The sequence below is a fragment of the Anser cygnoides genome, chromosome 3 (assembly GCF_040182565.1).
Source record: "Anser cygnoides isolate HZ-2024a breed goose chromosome 3, Taihu_goose_T2T_genome, whole genome shotgun sequence".
NCBI classification, from domain to species: domain Eukaryota; kingdom Metazoa; phylum Chordata; class Aves; order Anseriformes; family Anatidae; genus Anser; species Anser cygnoides.
The window spans coordinates 10,702,403-10,716,691 of record NC_089875.1 but is presented as its reverse complement, the minus strand read 5'-3'; the positions used below and the strand labels follow the sequence as shown (position 1 = coordinate 10,716,691).

The 14,289-nt window shown below is 43.4% G+C and overlaps 1 protein-coding gene across 9 annotated transcripts in view; it reads left to right on the top strand.

Annotated features, from left to right (window-relative positions):
- Positions 1-14,289, top strand: part of KIZ (kizuna centrosomal protein) — a 62,615-nt gene that overhangs the window by 32,648 nt on the left and 15,678 nt on the right. For 8 of the 9 annotated variants that reach the window (XM_066993453.1, XM_066993454.1, XM_066993451.1 and 5 more), the window contains 4 exons: positions 2,703-2,861; positions 3,396-3,546; positions 6,852-7,014; positions 8,018-8,083. In XM_066993453.1, the coding sequence (XP_066849554.1) occupies positions 2,703-2,861; positions 3,396-3,546; positions 6,852-7,014; positions 8,018-8,083 (539 nt within the window). The remainder of the gene's footprint in view (positions 1-2,702; positions 2,862-3,395; positions 3,547-6,851; positions 7,015-8,017; positions 8,084-14,289) is intronic. The other variant, XM_066993452.1, reaches the window with a different exon arrangement.

Sequence of the window (14,289 nt, the reverse complement as noted above, 5' to 3'; positions counted from 1 at the left end):
AGCTCCTACTCAAATGCTCACTGTTGCCAAACAGTCTGATGGAAAACAAAACTTTGGCATATCTTAGCATAATTACTAACATAACATGAGCTGTGGCGCAAAGCGTTTTTCAGTTGGTAAAGCAAGGTTGGCTGTATAAATATCAGCTTCCCCACAAAAACCCATGTGTGTGGACAGGCCCCGTGGGCTGGTGGAGACCTGGGCTGGAAAGTGCCACACAAAGCGGGCAGCCTGGCCGTGGGGTGAGCAGCCACTGCACCCCCAAAGGCTTTGCCTGCTTTGTTTCAGGGTGAGGAGACCTGGTTCTGACGCAGCGCCTTGGCATTGCTGTCCTGGGCAGTGAATGGGAGTGCTGCAGAAAATGCAGGGAGGAAGAAGCTGGCATCTGGCCATCTAAGGAAAATAGTGGAGTTTTAGGAAAACAGAGAATATTTCCCAAGGTGGCATGTTGCCTTTCCCAGTTTTGTGTGCTCGTGCGCTTTTTTACAATGCATCAAAGAAAATTTGGTTCAAAAAATCAAGCTGATCTCTTTCAACCTTTTGAAACCACCTCTTAATTTACAGTGTTATTACACTGACCGTTTTTCATAGGTGTTCTTTCCTTTTTGGCATATTCTTTTTGACTTTGAGATATCTACATTTCCCAACAGCTGGAGAGAAAAGGCTAGGGATGCAAGAACTGGCTGGCTCCTCAGCTGGGAATAAGCAGAATGTGCAGAAAAGACTTCAGTCTAAAAGAATAGTCTTTTTTTTTAAATCAGGATTTGCAACGAAGGCAAAGCTGGCTGTTGCCTGTTGTTGAGCTTCAGGACATAGCATTGGTTTGCTGTGTGCGCTTATCGTGCCTTGTCCCACCACTGTCTCTGGTTTGTGGGGAGGCCAGTTTGGCTGCGGCTCTCCTGTGCACAGGCTTTTCCTAGAACTGGTGTTGTGGTTTAACCCGGCCGGCAGCTAAGCACCACACAGCTGTTCGCTCACCCTCCACCCTCCCTCTCTGGGATGGGGAAGAGAATCAGGAAACTGAAGCCTGTGGGTTGAGATAGAGGACAGTTTATTAAGACAGGAAAATAATAATAACTAATGATGGTAATAGTACTACTACTAATAATGTGCACAAAACAAGTGATGCACAATGCAATTGCTCACCACCCGCTGACTGATGCCCAGCCTATCCCCAAGCAGCTGGCACCCCCCACCCCGGCCAGCCACCCCTATATATTGTTTAGCGTGATGTCAGATGGTATGGAATACCCCTTTGGCCAGTTTGGGTCAGCTGTCCTGGGTCTGTCCACTCCCAGTTCCTGCTGCACCCCCAGCCTGCCCGCTGGCAGGACAGAGCGAGAAGCTGAAAAGTCCTTGGCTTACTGTAAGCACTGCTCTGCAACAATTAAAACATCAGCATGTTATCAGCGCTCTTCTCATCCTAATCCAAAACATAGCACCCCACCAGCTACTAAGAGAAAATTAACTCTATCCTAACTGAAACCAGGGCAACTGGCCTCTAAAATAGTTTCTTTTGAAAGCTGTGAGCCTCTGTACACAAGTGAATGTGGATGCAAATAGGAAGGCTTTGCTGGGGGTTTGTAACTCTTTTTTTCTTTCTCCAGAGCCCATCACCTGGGTTTTGCTGCTTGGAAGAGCTAAGTGAGGGTGTTTATTTTTATAACTTGCATGGCAGAAATGTGTTTAAAATGTCCCTGACAGGTTCCTGCAAGCCCTGTCTGCACTCTGCTCCCTGTTGCTTGTTTCTGGTTGTTCTGTTGCGCACCCAGCCACAGCAATCATGGGCATCTCGCTGCTGGTGACATGCACGGTGCAGATTGAGCTCTGCAGGAGCTGCCCGTCAGAGTCGGCCTCTTCATGCTCACAGTTGCATGTGGTCAGCTCACAGAGCAGCAGGCTCTTGCAGGCAAGCACCTGGGAAGCCTCCCTATGCTTCCATGGCTTCAGTGTCATTGTTGAGCTGAAATGTGGCACTCAGAATCATGTACCCAATTATTTTAACAAATGCTTGTGCCTAAACTTATTGCCTTTTGCAGCCCTGCTTTGCAGATCGTGCCTGTGAAATAAATCCTTTTTTCCATGAGGGAGAGCGTCCCCTTAAAGTGGCTAATAATGCTTTGCTGGGGTACAGAATAACAACTAGAAAAATCCTTTCTTTGAGGTAAAGGAGGAAAAAGTCACCAAACCCTTTATGTTAACAAAAGCGGGACCAGATAACCCAGGCTGTCACTCAATGGCAATGGGCTCCTAATTGCAAGAGCTGGGAGGAGCTTTGTGGTTTTACTTAAAATTAAATGTCAGCCTTCTTAAGCTAGGATTTTCATAAACGCTTAATTGTTGGAGGATTTCTGGGGAGTTATGAGGAAGGGTTTACAGGACTTGGCCACGCAGCCCACCATTACAAATGGGTTTCAGTATCACAATTGCTTTGGCCACAGCAGATGCAGAGATGCCTGGCCAAGGTGCCATTTCAGCTTTACCTATCGTGATGTTTCTACCCGTACCGTTTGCCTAACCAAACCCTTGCAAAGACGTGGTCATGGGCATGCTGCTTTTGGCTGTCCCACTGGTTATCCCATTAGCCAAGGGCTGTATGACAGGCCTTGCATCTGGCTCTTCTGGCATCTTCATCAGCCTCTTCTGGCTGTCACTCTGGTCTTCAAATAAATATGTCACATCACACCTGCTTTATTTTGCAGCTTTTGTAGTCAGGCCAGCAGCCTGAAAGAAGATGACCTTGAAGCTGGAGAAGCAGCTGTCTGTCATCAGCCGAAGGCGTTGCTGCAGAGCCTGTGGGGTGGCCACCCCCTCCCTGGGAACATACTGTGTGCTGCCCGTGGGGCTGGGGAGCAGAGCAGGTACATGGGGACCAGCCTTCCCTGGAGGACTGGCATCCTCCTTTCCGTTCCCTTCTTTCCTGTGTGCATGCCACAAGGACAAATGAGAGGTGATTTTTAAGGTCTTTTTAGTGCAACAATGAAAACATTTTCCATTCTTTGTTACTTACCTTCTGCCTAGTCCCCTGTGTTAAGCAATGCTGGAGTGTTGGCGGGATCAGGCACCTCTTAGCACTGAGGAGAGCTCTGTAACTGCCTAGCATTCCTTCCAGGGCAGATGTGCCTTTGAGTTCTGTGTGTTTTATTGTTCCTGATGGCTGCCTTTGCCTGACCTGGCTTGTCACAGTCTGTCCAAGTCAAAAGTGACTTATTTGCTTTTGATGCTTTTACAAGCAAAAATAAGGAAGTGTATGCTGTGAGTTAAGGGCAAAAGGGGCTGCACGTTTTCCTACTGCATACTGACCTGCCTCTCCAGCCCCAAGCAAGGAGACGGGCAGGGTGGTTCCTGTCTGAGCACTGCAGGCTCTGAGCCTTGCCTTCGGTTGTGTTCCTTAGGCTGGACCTGCCACAGGATGTGGATGTACTGCAGGCTCCCCTGAGCAGCCCCACGTCGTTCATGGCAGGGCACTGCCCTCTGCTCACCGAAGAGGTGGTGGCGATGTTTGAAAACCTGCTGGTTTCAGGGAAGGAAGCGCCAGATGACCAGGTTGGTTTTGGTGTCCATCCGTCTGTTTGGCTCAGGTCACTTGCAGCTGCTGCTCACCACAGTTGGGCTTCACCGAGCTCCCCAATGGCTCTGTTTAGTAGAGAAAATTCCCACAGCTCAGCATCACTTGTAGCATGTTGTACATCTGTGATAACACATGCTGGGGTTTTCCAGTGAGCATTTACCGAACTTGCCAAGCGCACTCTTTTTCCTGCCTGGGGTTTTTAAAGAGGGAATCGTACAATGGTGCAGTGATTAGTGGGTCTTCCCCCAGTGTGCTGGCTTATTGTAGGCAGAGTGAAATAGAGAAACTGCTAAAACAGGTATTTCTTAAGGTGGGATGTTCTGCTGCAATTCTTATAACTCACATGATGTATTTGACTTTTTCCTGTCTTGCTCTTTCTGTGTTTGGAAGAAGAACCTGAATTCTCCAGAAAATGAGGTACTGAAGGCCACAGGGGCACTGAAGAACTGAGTAACCACAAAATGCATGACCAGAAATTGTTGTTTCTCAGGATCTCTGTCCCCTTTAGCATGCTTTCTTCTAGTTGACATTGGTCAACGTGGGCATTTTAATGTTCTGTAAGAACAATATAATATCTAAATCAACAGTGCTGAGAGACTTAAATTGCACCGTTTAAAGTGCAGCATGCCCTGCCTGCACCTCTAACACCACCCAGTACCTGGGTCCTGGGGAAGAACGAGCAATTAGTGCTCATTTATCAGCCCTTGAAATCGCTTGAAAGCAGATAAGAAGAGAACAGAGTTTCTGTGTGTCTCAGGACACAGGCGTAGGTACTGTAGGTACAGGTGTATTGCCCCGTGAAGCAAGCAGCCCTCTGAGGTCTTCAGAGGTACCTGCTCTACCCTTCAGATCTGTTACTGATTTAAAGAAGCTAAAGAAGCTCATGCTTGCTGTGATGCAAGTTTATCACAAGGCTTAATCGTCTGTCTTTCTCTGTGACTTAATAGCTTTTTATCAAGCATGATGGTGGTTTTTTTCCTTTTTAAAAAAGAGAAACTGAATTGTCTGGTATGCTAAATATGCAGGGGACTTTACAGATAGCAGCATGTTTGTCCTTTATAAACTTTAACGTGAAAGATTATGAGCAAACTCTACAAATTTTGTAGGAGTTATTTTTCCTTATGTACAAATGACAGGGAAAGAAAGGAAAAAGTATATACACACACATATATATGCATGTATGAACATATATGTAATACCACCAGAGCAAAAATATTTGTTAAAGTTCTTTCCTGTCTAATTTTTAATGAGAAATTAAAAAGCAGTTTAGGCTATGTTTTGGTTTTAATATTTGATAGAAATAATGATAATGTTTTGGTTAATTATACCAAGATTAATTATAGCCGAGGTAACTTCTTTTTCTGTCTGTGGATTGTATTCTGCCTTAAAACATTCAGCCTATTAAAAAAGATGAACAAGGAATGTGTCCTTGCACTGGTGGCAGATAAATACTGTACATAAATTTACAATTGTATATAAAAACTTGTACCAAGTCAAATCTCAGTAACACTGGCTTTATGGGTGAATATAAGCAGTAACAATCTGCTTATTGCTACTTTTTACTATGACCTACGTATATGCATTTAACATTTATTTTTCCATTTAAAAGAATCCATTCACTTAAGTGTAATCCCAGGATTCATTTTATGCTTTGAAACACCGTACTTCCAAGCAGGCTGCACGGAACAGTAGCAATATAAATTACTATATATATATTTATAATCTTATAATATTTTTATTATATATAATTGTGTGCAGGAACAGTTGCTTTACCATGAAGATGTATGTAATGTAGTTGTGAACTCATTAGCCATCTGTACCTGGGGTTCTTAATCATTTGCGACTTCAAAGCTTGAATTTTGGGTGAGTCTGGCTCATGTGAGGACAGTCACAGCAAGCTGGCTTCCTCGGAGTTCTTTCAGAGAAATTAGCAGAAACATGCTGCTAAATGGCAATGAATTCCCATGGTAAAGACTTCCCCATCCTACCAATAATTGAAGACTTTCATTATATTCAGAAAAGGAGACATAAAATCCCTGGTTTTTGCTGCTGAAGTAGCAGCTTGCTTTCCTTGTTTTTGTGTGGAGTCTTCCCCTATGTAAGTTCAGTAGGAAAAAAAAAAAACACAACAACAATATATCCATTAAAGTTATTTGCTTGACACTCAAAGTTGCCATTCAGGGCTCCCAAATAAATATGGGATTATTGAAGAATGGAGGGGGTGAAATTTTCTTGAGAGTCCAAAACGGTGTTGGACTTGAAGTCACTCCAGTCTCTCAGGTAAGCATAGATGAATTAAGTTACAAAAGTTGGGATTATCTCTGAGGTGCTGGCTTACTTAGTGTTTAAAAGCTAATTTAATAATTAGATAATTAGAGTAAAAAAAAGTAGACTTGTAGAGTCAAATCCATGCTTTGTGACACAAAATAAAAACAAAAGAATGCCCTACAAGTTAAAAAAAAAAAAAAAAAAGAAAAGACAGGAAGGATGCCCCCAAAGCCTTTGCTGCTCCTTGTGGAATAATAAATGCCAGAAAGAATGTTTTCTTCTACTCTTAGAGTCTGATAAAGCAACATCCTTGGATGACAGCTGAAGAAATATTTGTGTTTTTTTAAAAAAAGCTAGCTTTTAACTTGGCTATGTTTACACTAAATTCAGCTCCCTATAAAGATGTCTGCTTCCCACCTAATTTTTTCGTAATCAAAAGTAACATTTAATTAACAGAGGTCAAAATAGTGCTGCTACGGGGATCTGCACGTGCGGACAGGAGAGAATAAACTTGATAAATGTGTAGTGATAATACAGACTAAATTCTGAATTGAGCGTGAAGGAAGCCAATGATGGATCAGGTTCTTTGGCTTCAGATTCACCTACCTCGGTGATGTTTTGTTGTAGCTATTGCTGACAATATGCGTTAATTTGCCTTATTGCTGTGACTGAAATGGAGAAGGAAAGACTTTCCATTCTATCGCTGTTGTAGCGTGTGCCATCCACCCTTACATTTTGCTTACAGTGAATGCATAAGGCACAAAATAAGGACAGTTTCCAGGAAAACATAGCGGTTAAAAGAATAATTCAAAGTTTGTGTTACTTGAAGGCAGAATGCAATTGCTGGGCTAGCACTGATTTAACTCAGAGGTAATTCAACATCTAACAGAAATACCCTGGAAACAGATTACTCTGTGAAGTATAGATTAGCCTAAATGTATGTTGGAAAATGCTGCTGCTCGAGACTCAGGATAATAGGGCTGTGGTTATTTTTATTTTTTTAATACTGCAGGCTCCACCGCTGTTGAGAGAGGTCCTTCCAGAAGAAGTGTGTGGAGATAGGTCATCTATTCAGAGTAATGAATCATCTTACAGCTTGCCATCGATCCCAAATGATGGTAGGGAAATGAAGCAGGCAAAACACGCTCCCCGGCTTGATGGCACAGGAAAGCAAGGTAACAAGTGCTAAAAGGTCTGCCTGTGTGCTGCAAGTTACTGCTGTGCTCTGCTGCAAGGTACAAATGTGTTTTCCATCCAAATCTGCCAGGGACGATTACAGCTACTGGCAAACTAATATATTTGTAATGAACTTCCAGTGATTTTTCCTAAACATCTCAATGTTGTTTGCCACTCTTGTTACTTCTTAAAATGAATACTACCTATTGTGACTGTTTTCTTTCTGTAGAAGATCAGATGTTGTGGTAATTATTGAAACAGGATCTATATGCATATATGTATTTTAAAAATGTTAGTTTAGAAATTGTGTGATATCTTAGCTGTGTTTTATTATGAAGCCAGACTGCAGAACATATTTTCCAAAGAGTGTTGATGCTAAGAAAGGTGTGCAGTGCTATTTCAGAGCTTAAAAGGTGGATGTTAGTGAAAATCCAGTTAATTTCTTTAGATAAGGAAGTAATAGATTAGTCCACTGTAATAACTGGTGATGGCAACTTGCTCAGCCTGCTCTCATAGCATACCTTACATCAAAGTCCAGAAGAGACAGGCAATTAAGTTGCAATGCTCTTTACACAGCAAATGTAAACAAACTGATTTAGGCCTTCTAAATCTATGCCACTTTTATCTGTGGAGGAGATGGGGACTTTGATTTAAACTAATTTTCAGTGGTTGGTATGATCTATGCTGTCGCTGTTGGGCTGCTGGACAAGATCGCAGAATTACTGTTGGCTGTTTGTTTCTGAAATCCCATTGGGTCTTAAATTATTTAAGACATTTGGTTAGCTTTTCCTTTTTCTCTGGGAGCTACAGAGACACAGCAGTGCTGCATTCAAGTAAAGTTCACAGTAGGCGCCTCTTTTAAGAACGGTAATGGATAGTTTAGATCAATAAACAAGAGATAACAAAAGTGAGAAATTAAAGGGAGTAGGGCTTAAAAGAAAACAAACCAGTCTGATCGCCACCACTTTGAAATGTGTTTCATTATGGTGTGTTCACATACAGAAGTCACAAGCTGGTGTGAAGATGAGAGCCAGGAAGAAAGCGTGATAAAAAAGATTCCTATTACAGGTAGAAGTAATGGCTGCATATTAACCTCAAATACAGTATTCAACTTTATTATATAATCAAAACGTGGCATTTTAGGGGCTTGGGTCCACTAATAGTGAGTAAATTCAACTACTACGTACTGAGCACAAAGATTAAATGCAAAATCATAAGATCATAAAGTACACGCTCATGTTAATGTAAACCAAGATGGAAAATAACAGTGCCTATTTAATTCCTTGTAATCATGTTACACATTTAAACCATGTGAATATCCCGTCATTTAGCCTTTCAGGTCCTAGTATCAGTGTTACAAAGGTCAGTCTCCGTGGGGAAGATCCAGTAATTATACGGCAAACTACAGATGTTTCTGATTTGATTCTTTTCTTTTCTCTAGTAATTGAATGTGTATCATTAGAATAAGCGCAGGGAAAAATCCCGCTAGACAGGAAGCTGTGCTTTTGCCTCTGTTACAAAAGCTGCCTGATAACACCAAATTTTTAGCAATAAGGTTTTATCAAACCGTGTTCAGATCTCCCTGCAGCAGATGCATTAGGCTTGCTTAGGATCCTGTGATGCTGTTGCTTTTCAGTTGTGAAGTATCAATAACGCATTAGTATTCAGGGCAGAGCTCTTCTCAATAAGTCTCAATTTTCTTTTGCCTGATTTTGCAAGGTGGTGGGCTGCTTCGTTATAAATTTTGATGTTTGGCTAAATATTTATTTATGCAGGTGTGTACTCTGACAAAAAGGTGCGAGGGCATCTGTTGCATTTGCTGTTCTTGTCTGCTCTTTTATGGCTTAAAAATAGCCTGTCTTTCTGAGTGCAATTCATTTCTCTATAGAGATTTTCCTCTGCTGCTTTTTGAGCCTCATTTGCAGCTGAAATACAAAAATTTGCTTCTTGTATTCCCGAATTATACTGCAGCAATAATATTCCTATGTTAGCCACATAAAAGTTAGATTTTTTTTGAGGTTTTGAGAGTAGAATGCTTTCCTTTTTCCTGCTGCTTAAAATGTCCTTCACTTGCACACGGCAATGTATTTCAGAATGTAACCGGCACTGACTTTTTTTCCTCAGACGAATTAAAAGCACACAAATTACAAGCCACTTAAATGTTTTTCATGAAATAAATCACACTTGTCATTTGAAAATTCATCTAAAATTTTGCAGATTTTGTGATAGGTTTAATTTTCTTTGTAATTTAAAAGGATTCAGATTTGAGGATTGCAGTTCAAGCATCATAATCTGTAGACAGTGCTGACCAGAATGATGTAAAGAATGGTGGCTTCCTCCAACTAATGACACCATGGATTTTCTTAATTTGTTGTTTTTTTCTAAGGAGAATGCAAGCTCATGAATGTGTGTAGTTCCCAAGGCTTCTAGTTTGTTTCTCACCCATGCTAGATTTTAGGATATATCAGGACTCTTCTTAGCTATGAAGCCCGGCAGATTTTGCATACAAATGTGTCAGGGAGTTGTCCATTGCAGTTTTGCTGCTGGGGAACCAGATGGTGTGCTGGCTTCTGGTCTGGGTTGCAGCTAGTCAAAAGCTGAACTGAGTGGACATCCCCTCTCCCTTATCTATCCCATAGCTTTCTCACCAAATGGACCTGCAAATACTAATACTTCCCATTTGTAAAAATGCTGAGAAAATCATACTTCAGATTAGAACACCAAGAACAGTAACTTAAGTTAAAGCAGATTCAGAAGGAAGGGATTTTTTATTTACTTCTGTTGTCGCAGCATGTTTGCAGTGGCCTGTGTTCTCATTGTGTCTAAGGGTTAGGCTTTTCATATCTCACTTGAAAGCAAGGTCTCCCTTTCAGCTGCAATTCATCTTCAGTCCATGATCTTCTCCAGGCTTCTCATTCTCTTCCGTCTCCTTGCTCTTCTAGCCTGTCACTCTCTGCTTTTTGCTCATCATTACGTGCTGCAGACTAGCCCTGGAGCACTGAAATTGTTCAGTGCCCAAAATAGAGGCAGTATCTCTGCACCTTGCTTTTTGGGCTTAAATGACTTTTTTGAGGGTTTGGTTTTCTCTTTTTAGATAGGTTGATATTTAATGTCAGTTAAATACATGACCGTTTTGTTGTACAATTATTTTCTAAGCTTACTGGTTACATTTTTTTTTCCCCAGTACCTACTGCATTCTTCAAGGGCTTTAAGTTTGGATTTAAACATTGGAAGCATTGAGGCTTTGGGGTTTTGATGGACTTCATTGTGAGAGCTGAGTAGATGTACTTCCAAAGGAAAGGAGCAGCTGTGGAGACCAGTGAGCACCTCTCAGGTGTCATTGGTGGGCATCTCGGATGGGGAGTCCTCTGCCTTCGTGTGTGCTATATCTCTTCTGGAGATTTTGCCTCTCTTCCTTTCACTAGCACTTCTCTCAACAGTAGACTTCTTTTTGTCCTGTGTTTTTTTTCATTCAAGGCCGTGGCCAGAGCAGTAGCACCAGTGTGCCGCTGGCTCGGCACTGGGATATGTGCTGTGAGTCTGGCTGTGCTGCAGTTGCTGCTAGCCTTACTTGACTGAAGGGCTGCTGAAGTTATGGAAGTGGCCCTTGACCTGTCCTGGTCTTTCATATGAGTAGCTCTTGTGTCTAATATGCATATCAAGAGATACTTCCTTTACCTTTGAGTAATCCCGGAGATAGGAAAAAAAAAAAATGGGGGAAGCTGAGAGACTGCCATTCTTGTTAGGGAAATGGGCAGCTGCCTGTGATGGGAAAGCTGCAGGGCCATGCGTGTCTCGGCTCAGCAGGAGTGTCTCATCGTCCTGCAAGGACAGGCAGGTGCTGGCTAGGAGGGTGCTGGGGTGTGAGGAGGGAGTGGGCACCTTGGGTCCTCTGGTGCATCGCCAGCAGAAACCAAAGGATTTTAATCCCTGTTTCTGACAACAAAATGCTTTACCGGCTCTGCAGCAATCAGGGCATCCCATGCCTTTCGGTGAGCTTCCAAAGTCTCTGTTTCAGAAGAAAGCACCACACAAAGTTCTCTGCCTGGCTGATCCAGCAGCACTGGGTGGTGTCTCTCCCCTTTTCTTCTATTCCCATGTGAAGTCTGTGGTACCTTGCAGAAGGCTGTGTTGTGCTAACTGACCTTAAAAGGACTTTATTTTGTGTAAGGTACCACTCAGCTTAAGTAAGGCTATTGGTATCACCCACAGAGGGGAGAACTTGAGATTTTATTAATAGCAACCTCATTTTTACAAGGTTCTGTGAGAATAGAGGAGTATATGTGGGTTCATTCTAGTTCTCTTCCTGGATGCTTTGTTTTTTATCTTGGAAAGATATGTAGAAGAAGTTAAGTGTTCAACTTTTCTGTTATTTCTGAGATAGGTGAATAATGGGAGATAAAAAAAAATCACTTTTTTGGTTTTGCGGATGACTTTAAAAGTCTCGTGAGTAGGAAACTGCTGGTTTTATTGAATCACAGAATCACAGAATCGTCTAGGTTGGAAGAGACCTCCAAGATCATCTACTCCAACCTCTGTCCGAACACTAGCAAGACCTCCACTAAACCATATCACTAAGGGCTACATCTAAATGTCTTTTAAAGATCTCCAGGGATGGCGACTCAACCACCTCCCTGGGCAGTCCATTCCAATGCCTAACAACCCTTTCAGTAAAGAAGTTCTTCCTAACATCCAACCTAAACCTCCCCTGGCGCAACTTTAGCCCATTCCCCCTTGTCCTGTCACCAGGCACGTGGGAGAATAGACCAACCCCCACCCCTCTACAGCCTCCTTTAAGGTACCTATAGAGAGCGATGAGGTCACCCCTGAGCCTCCTCTTCTCCAGGCTAAACAACCCCAGCTCCCTCAGCTGCTCCTCGTAAGACTTGTTCTCCAGACCCCTCACCAGCTTCTTTGCCCTTCTCTGGACTCTCTCGAGCACCTCCGTGTCCTTCTTGTAGCAAGGGGCCCAAAACTGAACACAGTACTCGAGGTGCGGCCTCACCAGAGCCGAGTACAGGGGCACAATCACCTCCCTAGACCTGCTGGCCACACTGCTTCTTATACAGGCCAGGATGCTGTTGGCCTTCTTGGCCACCCGAACACACTGCTGGCTCATATTCAGCTGCCTATCAACCAGTATTCCCAGGTCCTTCTCTGCCATGCAGCTTTCCAACCACTCATCTCCCAGCCTGTAGCGCTGCTTGGGGTTGTTACGCCCCAGGTGCAGGACCTGGCACTTGGCCTTGTTGAACTTCATACAGTTGACCTCAGCCCATCGGTCCAGCCTATCCAGATCCTCCTGCAGAGCCTTCCTTCCCTCGAGCAGATCGACACACGCACCTAACTTGGTGTCATCTGCAAACTTACTGAGGGTGCACTCGATCCCCTCATCCAGGTCATCGATAAAGATATTAAAGAGGACTGGCCCCAGCACTGAGCCCTGGGGGACTGCACTAGTAACCGGCCTCCAACTGGATTTGGCTCCATTCACCACAACTCTTTGGGCCTGGCCATCCAGCCAGTTTTTAACCCAACAAAGCGTACGCCAGTCCAAGCCACGAGCAGCCAGTTTCTTGAGGAGAATGTTGTGGGAGACGGTGTCAAAGGCCTTACTGAAGTCAAGGTAGATCACATCCACAGCCTTCCCCTCATCCACCAAGCGCGTCACTTGGTCATAGAAGGAGATCAGGTTCGTCAAGCAGGACCTGCCTTTCATAAACCCATGCTGACTGGGCCTGATCGTCTGGTTGCCCTGCAAGTGCCGCGTGATGACATTCAAGATAATCTGCTCCATGAGCTTCCCTGGCACTGAGGTCAAGCTAACAGGCCTATAGTTTCCTGGGTCTACCCTCCGGCCCTTCTTGTAGGTGGGCGTCACGTTTGCTAGCCGCCAGTCGACTGGGACCTCCCCTGATAGCCAGGACAGCCGATAAAAAATGGAAAGCGTCTTGGCCAGCTCCTCCGCCAGTTCGCTCAGTACCCTTGGGTGGATCCCATCCGGCCCCATCGACTTGCGTACATCCAAGTGCTGTAGCAGGTCGCCAACCATTTCCTCACGGACAGCGAGGGCCACATCCTGTTCCCCATCCCCTTCCACCAGCTCAGGGTACCAGGTATCCAGAGAACGAAGGGCAGGCTTGTTAAATCTTTAACAAAAACAGATTGTCTCCATACCTTTCATTTATGTCTTTGATTTAAATAGATGCTATAGTTAAAAGCATTAGAATAAAAATGGCATTACTTCTCTACTCATCAGGCTTTCATGATGCCTTGGATGTCATGTTCCATCTCCTTTCCAGGTAGAAAATCTCACTTAGAAACAAGGAGGAAAAACCCTCCTAAGAATTTAAAAAAAAACAAAAACAAACAAACAAAAAAACACAACCTTTTATATAGCGTAAAAAGCCATGAAAAGGCACAAATCCAATTCTGTTTGCCTTTTTAGGTCACCTTTAATGAGCCAGTAATCCTGCCAACACTTTTCCTATGCCCAAGCATCCTTCCTACTTTGAGCTTGAAGTTAAAAGGTTCCTGAGGTTCTACTCAGAGTGTGCTAATAGAGGCATTCAGAAGTCTACCCTACTTTTTGCTTCATTTGATATCAATCCACTAGAAACTACTGGGGGGGGAGGGAAGGTCACCTGTACATGATTAGTAACTGTTGGTTTGTTGTGATCTGATGGAAGTACACTGGGACAATGTAAAATTGCACATTTTGTTTAAATTAGTTCAAGTTACACTCTCCAGTAGGTGATATTTTACAGTGCTTAACATGAAGAAGTTCTGGAAAGACATCCAAGGCCTTTTTTAGTTGTCAATTCAGTGTGAGAAATCTTGGTCACTCTTTAAATGGAGACAGCAACTTTTAGCTAAGTGTTCTCACTGGGATGGCGTGCTCCACTGGGATTCCCTGAGTCCTTTGGTCATCAGACTTCTCTGTTCTTGAGAGGGCAGCATCATGTCTTGGTGTATTATTATGCTAAGAGTACTCTTTTCTTCATTCAAAGGAAAGGGGAATATTTGTTGGTATTTGACCTATTACTGGATACTGGCTCCTGCGCTGTTCGGCTCAGCTCTTAATTTGGAAATCTTTCATCTATATGCTCATCCCTCTGTTGTATCCTATCAGAAGAGCACATCCTCCCATCAGATTTGCAGGTAGCCCTTATCCTCTCCCTGTACCTAAGTTTTCTGCTTTATCGCAGGGGAAATCAGCACGTATAAAAGCATGTGTACGGACGACTCAAACCTCTGGTCCCAAGGCAGAGGTG